This window comes from Myripristis murdjan, chromosome 14 (assembly GCF_902150065.1).
Source record: "Myripristis murdjan chromosome 14, fMyrMur1.1, whole genome shotgun sequence".
NCBI classification, from domain to species: Eukaryota; Metazoa; Chordata; class Actinopteri; order Holocentriformes; family Holocentridae; genus Myripristis; species Myripristis murdjan.
Genome location: NC_043993.1, coordinates 11,601,510 through 11,610,572, shown reverse-complemented (window position 1 = coordinate 11,610,572; position 9,063 = coordinate 11,601,510). Strand labels below are relative to the sequence as shown.

At 39.6% G+C, this 9,063-nt stretch overlaps 1 protein-coding gene across 2 annotated transcripts; it reads left to right on the top strand.

Annotated features, from left to right (window-relative positions):
* The first annotated feature begins 1,026 nt into the window (after positions 1 to 1,026).
* ublcp1 (ubiquitin-like domain containing CTD phosphatase 1) lies at positions 1,027 to 8,260 on the top strand. Of its 2 annotated transcripts, none has more exons than XM_030069357.1 (11): positions 1,027 to 1,184; positions 1,510 to 1,779; positions 2,057 to 2,148; positions 2,644 to 2,729; positions 2,851 to 2,966; positions 4,523 to 4,621; positions 5,785 to 5,822; positions 6,025 to 6,123; positions 6,218 to 6,334; positions 6,507 to 6,634; positions 7,207 to 8,260. In XM_030069357.1, the coding sequence occupies exons 2-11, from the start codon at positions 1,626 to 1,628 to the stop codon at positions 7,232 to 7,234; spliced, it is 957 nt and encodes a 318-aa protein (XP_029925217.1). In that variant the 5' UTR covers positions 1,027 to 1,184; positions 1,510 to 1,625; the 3' UTR covers positions 7,235 to 8,260. The 2 variants fall into 2 exon arrangements, with proteins under 2 accessions (XP_029925217.1, XP_029925216.1); XM_030069356.1 differs by having other exon boundaries at positions 1,505 to 1,779.
* The last annotated feature ends 803 nt before the right edge of the window (positions 8,261 to 9,063 follow it).

The following is a 9,063-nucleotide window of genomic DNA, read 5'->3' as shown; positions in this document are numbered from 1 at the left end:
TTTATTTTATTTTAGTTAGTTTTGTAACGGCACAGTGTCGTTTGAATTATTTTTTAAAATATAATTTAATAATTTATTTTATCTGTAAAATCTACTTTTTATTTTTATTTCAGGTAACTGAAATGTTTTTTTTTTTTTTTACACCTAGTTTGAGTTTTTAGTTTAGTTTTAGTTAATAGTAATAACCCTGGTCTGATTAATATATTTGGTCTTCAGTGCTCTTTCTGTCATGTTTGTTCTAGTGACGTACTTCCCTATTTATGAGGAACAAACGTCTCATAAAAATAAACTTGGTGGGAAAATCCTCAAAAGTGAAGACAGTTGCCTGATCTTCACTTTAGAATAAAGATTTGTGCTCAGGATTAGGGGTTGGAAAATAATGTAGTCAATAAAAATGATTGCGTTTGTGTGTGTGTGATAGAGATTGGGTGTGGTTGTGTTGCCGTCTAACTGCAGCATTGCGGTGAGATTACGATATGATACAAAGGCAGTCTTGGATATATCTTGGATATATTTACTAGCACGCTGTGAGCAGGCCTGTGACCAGCAGCCAGGTAATTACAAATTCCATGCACTCAGGATGTGGTGCATAAAAACCCTTCACTGTTAGAACCTGCACTGTGTGTGTGTGTGTGTGTGTGTGTACATACACACACACACACACACACACACACACACACACACAGAGAGAGAGAGAGAGAGAGAGAGAGAGAGAGAGAGAGAAATTTGTTGTGTATTGGTAATCTTTTTGTACAGCACTTTGTGAAGCATTTTGGCTTAGGCCTATTTCACATTGTTCGATATTGTTTTAAAATGTATTTTTATTTATGTGAGGCACTTTGTAAACTCGTTTTTATTAATCTCTGTTGTTATTATTATTATTATTATTATTATTATTATTATTATTATTATTATTATCATCATCATCATTATTAGAGGTTTTTGATGATGACATGGTGCGGTGGCCCCGTGTTTGTGCACAAGAGTGGTGGAAGCGTCCCTTCTCGACTGTCATGGTAACGACGCATATAGTCCTACGTCACTACCGGAGGGCTTGGGACGCCAGAAAAAAGCCGAGTGCACATTTCGATTGAATGAGACTGCACGGCAAAACTTCATTCATTCAACTTTTCAAGGAACCAAACATTGTTTGTCAGACATCGACTGTGTGCTAACTGCACAAGGTAAAGACACTCAAGCCAGCTGCCTGACGCTAGCTAGCTGCCTGGCTAATTCGACTGTTTACCTCGTTGCTAGCGTGTTAGCCTTCCATTGCTAAAAATATCAACATCAGGGACGCGTGTCTGCTGTGATTAATAAGCTTTTGTCCGCTGTGTCGTGAATTAGCCAACTAAAGTTAGGGAGTGTTTTAAGATATTAATGATGTGTTTTGTGTCTTTATGCTCCCTATGTTTTATTCAAGCCACATCATAGAGAGTGGCACCCTGACACCCCTTCTCTCTTTTTGCCCTCTCTTGTCCTGGTGTGTGTTTGTGTTTGTTAGTCCAGCTGGAGCTAGTGGTTTGTGAGTGTTTGTACTTGTCTGTGCATGTGTATGCCTACTTAGCAACGCCGTTCCAGCTGCAGCCAAGGGTGTGCATGTGTGTGAAGAGCCTTCTGCAGCCATGTCAGTATCAGTGATCATAAAGTGGGGCGGACAGGAGTACTCCATCAGTTCTCTGTCTGAGGAGGACACAGTGATGGACCTCAAACAGTCCATTAAGACCTTGACTGGGGTGCTGCCCGAGAGACAGAAACTGCTGGGACTCAAGGTCAAAGGTGAGAGGTCGTTTAATAGATGAATTTCACCATCTTAAAGTTCCTTTTGCTTTTTGTGTTCTTGCATTTGAACCCCACACACACTCAACTGGTTTGTGTTAACATGTACAAAATGACCCATTTCTCAGTCTGTAAATACCAGGACTATCAATTCCTCTACATCTGACAGTAGTCTAAAAACATTTACCACTGTAATGGTTATGTGGAATCTGAAGTGTACTGAGTTCCTCTCCTTGCCTCCCACCTCTGGCCCTCTCACATCCATTTCTCCCTCCAGGTAAGCCAGCAGAGGACGAGGTGAAACTGGGCTCCCTGAAGCTGAAGCCCAACACCAAGATCATGATGATGGGCACCAGAGAGGAGAGCCTGGTAGGTGACTGTGCTGACAGATAAATTTACTGATTCACGAGCTGTGTGGTCGTGACTTGATCCTTTATTAATTGGCTACATACAGTATGTCTGGGTGGCTGGCTGACTTGCTGGTTCAGTCATCATTACATGGCATGCTGTTCGCCTGGTGAGGTGCCCTGACAAAAACTGTTACTGACTTTTTACAGAAGGGAGTGGCTGGCTGGCAGGCTAGCTGCTTTCTGAGCTTGTTAGCTGACTGGTCAGCTGGCCGATTACTGATTTGTTACCCAGCCAGTCACTAAGTCCTTTTCGTAATGAGTGGCTAGTTGGGTGTTTATCTGCCCAGCTGGTTGAATAACTGGATGACTTGTTCTAGGTCTTGCAGATTGGCTGAACATCTCACAGCCAATATGTAGTAGGCTACCTTGGTATGAATTAGGCTATACATTACTGGTTTCATGCGACAGAGATGTATGCTGTAACTGTGCATGTGTTTTGTTTTATTTTATAAAGGAAGAGGTTTTAGCCCCGCCGCCAGAGAACGATGATGTCGTGAATGACTTTGACATTGAGGAGGAAGTCATTGAAGTGGAGAACAGGTCAGGTCAATGTGTGTGCGCTCATGTGTGCGTGTGCTAGATCTGTATTAATAGATAGTTCACATGGTGAAGGTGCTCAATTGTGCCTCTGTGAGAATCAGTGTGACTTCTGTATCTCCAGAGAGGAGAACCTGGCTAAAATAGCTCGCAGAGTGAAAGACTACAAGGTGGAGGAGCTGAACCCTCCCAGAGAGGGCAAGAGGCTTCTGGTGCTGGATGTGGATTACACACTGTTTGGTAAGTCCTTCTATGTTGTTTTTTATCCCACATGACACTGACTGTTTACCTGATGTCTGGCTTTTACTTGTCTCTTAACACACGCACATTTTATTTAAGTACAATCTGATGAAGGCCTGTGGGATTGAAGCATAAATGTGATTGAATTAAAGATGTTACATGTAGCATTTTAACATAAATAGGTTTCTGAGCCTCTACCAGCATTGACACTGCATTTCATACATTGTTCCACATGATCAGATACTGTGGGAAATCTGCTGTATTGCTTTACAACATGAAGTGAGATTGCTTTACAGCACAATACAGGAAGAGGGCCACTGTTGTTCCAGTTCAAATGGAGCTAAAGCTTGCAGTGTGGTGTCTGTCGTCTACAGATGGTGAAAAGCCCATGTAAAAATCACATTCAGCATAGGGATGTACGATATTGGATCTTTTGCCAATATTCAATATGCCAGTATTTTCCAACTCTTCTGGCTGATTGCTGATGCCTATACCGATATGTGTACATATTTTTTCCACCTAATTGCAGAGAAGATTGAGTCTCTCCTGTAGTGGAATTAACATAATATTATGCTTTTATTATGCCGATACTGATGACGCACCAATATTATCATGCATCCCTATGTTCATCCTCCTCATCGAGGTAAAAGAGAAAATAGACATAACATGACCATTTCAAGAAGAAGAAATGGAGTTTATTGGGAATGTGGTTTTAATTTTTAAAAATAGTAGCGATATCAATGTCACAGGCATAAGTCAGAGACAAACAAACATCTCAACCACAGTCTGATTTGGCAACTATGTTTTTGTATATTGTTTCGAACTGCTACACTCAGCACCTTTAAATATTGGGAGCAACAGTTTGCACATTCCTATCTTTGTCGACTGGCTTGCTTTGCCAGGCACCTGCAAAGCTATGTAGGGTGCACAGGTATTTACTGATATAAGTGGAATGCCAATCAGGGATGGGTGATATATCAATATTGTGATTTGAAACTATTAATGATCAGGTTTTTGGATGTCATAATATCATGATGTGACATAAGTATCGTCTTCTCCTGGTTTTTAAGACTACCTTACAGTAAAGTGATGCCAGTTTTCTGAATTTATTAGACTGTTGTAGCTGTTGGACCCGCTTCGTCATCATATACACATTACTAATGACTGTTTATCAAAAATTCATTGTGTGTAAGTCATTCCTAGACCATTTTCACAATATCAATATTTAGGTATTTGGTTAATGATATTGTCATACTTGATTTTGTCCATATCGCCCAGCTGTAATGCCGATCAGTCAAGCTCCTTGGCTTGAGCTGTTTGCTTTAGAATGCATCACTGCATTGTTGGATGAAGGATTGTAGTATTTAAGTGTTTAGAAACTGTTTGGGGGGTTATAGAGGTGTTTTGTCAAGGGCACTGGCAAACTCCCAGTGCGACAACAGTTGGAAGCACAGGATCGTCTGCCAGAGAGAAATCTATAATTCGTTGGCAGCTCATCAGTTGGTAGTTTAACGTTGGGCACTGTGAATTGATGTCTACATTCTGTCTGTGTTTAGATCACAAGTCATGTGCAGAGACGGGTCAAGAACTGATGAGGCCATTCCTCCACGAGTTTCTCACCTCGGCCTATGAGGACTACGACATTGTCATCTGGTGTATGTAACTCCTCTCCTCTCCATCTTAATATTGTGGACTAAAAGTTATGCCACAGAGTAGAATTTTAGACAATACATTGAGGGTAGCTGTGATTGATTCATGCTGACGTAGACCTGGTTCTTAATGCGTTAAAAGACCGCTGGCTTCCTGATCGCTGTGAAGCTTGGCTATTTTTTTCTCCATCAAAGGTCAAAAGGTTGTACTTTTTTTATAATTGAGATATAGATAGACATTCAAGACACTGAGTATGAAAACAATTTATTGATATGAAGGCTAGTCCTAAAACATTTATCAATGCGAGGCAGAGAGATAACCCTCTATTACTTAAAAATAGATGAAAAAGTACCAAAAATTGCCTATAGCTATATAATAAATAAATCATTGATTAATCGATTATCATTAACATTGCTCAGACAAATTGTTAATGGAAATTAATCAATTATCAGTTAATAATTAACAGCTCTACTGCCTTTAAAGTACTTTACAAACAACAAAACAATAAAACCCATTCAAGTAAATATTAAACATCATGTTGATATTTGATGATATTTGATATCTTACCGATCCTGAAAAATGTATATCGGCATTAATTTTTATAAGAATGGTAATACTAATGAAGGCACAAAACAGGTTCCGCTGTTCTGACAGGTTTATCTCTTAGAACAAAAGCCCGCTAGTTCTACTCTAATGCTAATTTTGAAGTTGTATCAAGTTGGACGTTGTTAGACTAAAAGTTCACACAACTGCCAATTTCACAGTCAGTCAAATATCAACAATAAAAATAAAAATTGGACTGATAACGATCTTGCTTTTTAAAGTTGATATTGGCCAATAATGATAGTACATTAATCCATCCATTGATCCATTTCTACATTCAACCATTGCCTTTTATGGTAAAAGAAAGATGGATGTGAATAGATGTTATGTTTATAGGTGGGTGTACCTATCACAATAATAATAAAAATCTACAGGGCCTAGGCTAGAACAGTACAACTTTTTATATATAATTCTCAATGTCCATGTTCCTTCTCACAAGTCCTGTATTTCTGGCCAGTAATCATTATATATTTTTTCTTTCTTTATCCATTCTTCTGAGTGTTAGCACCCAGGAACTGCTGTTTATGGGATACACATGTCACAGTTGTTTTTTGTCTCCCTTTAGCTGCTACAAGTATGAAGTGGATCGATGCCAAAATGAAAGTAAGGATTCTACTTGTTGTATTCTTTTACTGCACATTTTGTTACAATGAGTGATGCACTTGTTATCTGGTGTCACTGCACTTGTGACCATTTACACGTCATAGCCAAAAGGTGGCAGTATTAATCAGTTTAACCTGTAATAGACGCTGTGTGTGTGTGTGTGTGTGTGTGTGTGTGTCTGTGTGTGTCTGTGTATGTTTAGGAACTGGGAGTGACAGACAACCCTAACTACAAGATCACGTTCATGCTGGACAGCGCAGCCATGATCACAGTACACACCCCTAAGAGAGGAGTAGTGGAGGTCAGCACACACACACACACACACACACACGTCCAGTCAGTAGTAGTGCTGTATTACACTAACTCAGTTTGTGTGGCTGCATTTCTGTCCCCAGGTGAAGCCTCTGGGCGTGATATGGGGAAAGTATGGAGAGTTTTACAGCAGGAAGAACACGATTATGTTTGACGATATTGGACGAAACTTCCTCATGAACCCACAGAATGGACTGAAGGTAGGCTGTCACCATCATCATCATCATCCTCAGCATCATTGTTAGAATTAATTTGATTCTCCTCCATTTCCTTATCATCACTGTCGTATGCACATTTTTGTTTAGGGACACCAATGATTAACACTTAATCTCTCTAATCGTGTGTGTGTGCGTGCACGTGCTCCTGAGTTAGATTCGGCCCTTCATGAAGGCCCATCTGAACAGGGAGAAGGACAGGGAGCTGTACAAACTGGCCCAGTACCTCAAAGAGATCGCCAAGCTTGATGACTTCACTGGACTCAACCACAAACACTGGGAGAGGTGGGCACACACACTCTATCACACACACCTAAAATGAGGATATTTTGATGATAATAATAATTTACATGTGTACAGCACTTTTCAGAAATGCTTTATAGGGTTACAGATGTTTGGAATTTCATTTATGGATTAGTCAGTAATGTCAATGATAGATTAAATGAATGATTAAATGATTAGGCAATTCAGTTTTGTTGTACATTGTTGTGTTCTTTTTTCTTTACTAAAGGTCAAAGGGTTGTTTTTTTTACATTTGAGATATTGAGCAGACATGAAAACAATTTCATGCTATGAAGGCTAGTCCTAAAATATTTATCAATGAGAGGCAGAGAAACAACTCTATGTCACTGAACATTGATTAAAAAGTACAGAAAATTGCCTATAGCTATATAATAAATGAATCATTGATTAATCAGTTATCATTAACATTGCTCAGACAAATTAGTAACGGTGATTAATCAATTGTCAATGAATAATAAAAAAAAATCATATCTAGAAATGTAATATATCAACATGTGAATCTAAGAAATGCTAAAATAAAATGTTTTTGTGTGCGTGTGTGTGTGTGTGTGCAGGTACCTATCTAAGAGGCAGAACCACTGAGGGAAGTCCTCTCTGATGGACTCCATCCTGGACACAGAACAGTGCTGGATGCTACTGTCTCATTACCCCCAGTCCACACACACACACACACACACACACACACACACACACACTCTCTCCCTCACACTCTCTCTCTCTCTCCTATGTACGCACAACACACACACACACACAAACAAACTGACATGACAGCCCTTTCATCCCCAACCTTGCTACAAATTCCCATACTTCCTCTACAACTATGAACAAACACTCAAAAGCTCAGGACTGAGATGGGCTTTTCTATTTATATAGCTGCATGTTCTCTGTTTCTCCCTTGTCACACACATACTACGGTCAGGTACCTCAGACACAGCTTGATATAAAGGTCTGCAGACTCCAGTCAAACAACACTTGCAAACAATTCTTAGTATTCTGTTTTTTTTTGTTTTTTTTTTTAACCTGCTTGGAGTTGTAGATGGATGGGTTTACTGCATCAGCTCAGTGTAGATCAGGGGTCAGCAACCTTTTTGATACAGTGCCAGTTCTAGATGTTCTTGTTAATCAGTGTGCCATATCGACATTAACACCAAGTTTAACGATGACACCACATGAAAATCAAAATTTAAATGGATCTATAATTTTATTCTATACCTACAGGTGACATGCATTGCAACGATAGACGATAGACTTTCACCAGCAAAGATGGCTGGGAGCGAACATGTTTGATTGATTCTGCCTTGTCTGCCTCATCCTTGAAAGTTTTCTTGTGTTATATCTCAAAAAGGCGTTTAACACTCAACATTCGGCAAACAACATTTTCAAAACATAAAATACTCAAGGCGCCTCTCTCCTCTCTCCACGAGGGCTGGAATGCTTGAACCTTTACTTTACTTTCTTAGTAAACAGGGCTGTTGTCACACTAAAAAACACAGGCCACGCAACAGCCAGTGGCTGTGCAGTTGGTAGAGGAGGTAATGTGGCATTCAGATGAGAGGGCATTAACATCTCAAAAAAAAAAAAAAAAAAAGACACGATGATATGACCGAATGCATACCTAAGGTTGCTGAGCCCTGGTGTAGATAGTGCCTTGTCATTCACAGAATATTAGTCCTACCTAAAGGACTTGTAATGTACTGTCCTGTGATTGTCTAAACCTTCTGGCACTTGTTGCATTGTTCTATGTGGCGATTTCTATCTGCACTCCAAGCAGGTTACAGTGAAGGTCATTAAGTGTGGCCCTCCTCCCCTGTAGCAAACTTGGAAGTGGACCATTGTTGCTGAGGGGAGTGGGAGTTTTGGAGAAAGTTTAATGAAATAAATAAAACCTAATAGTTGAAGACATTAAAAGTTTTGGTGGGAATGAGAAACAAGAATTGAAAAGAGTACAGGGAAATGCAACAGAGGACAGGAGGGGATGTGAGAAAAAACAAACTACTATAATATAGCCTCTTTCTAAAGCTGTGTTGAGGGATGAACATGGAGGGCAACATTATAAATAAAAGACATCGACATCGAGTCTTTGAATATGTTACAAACGCCCACACCATTTGCCATGTAATAATATGCAATAATCTTCACAGCTACTGTGAGAAAAAAAGGTCAGATCAAAATGGTTTGTGGCATTTTCACATTGCAATATTTTCATCAAAAGAATGAACAAATAACATACCTGTTTCCAGTCAGAAAATTGTGTTACCTGTTGTTACTTGTATGCAAGGGTCACTGGACCGAGGCCTTTGAGTTGTAGGATGTTCAAATGTATATCAGATAGATGGTCAGGTTTATAAGGGTGGATGGGCATGTGTGTGTGCACGCATAGATGCCCAGAATTGGGTTTGTGTTTGTGTGTG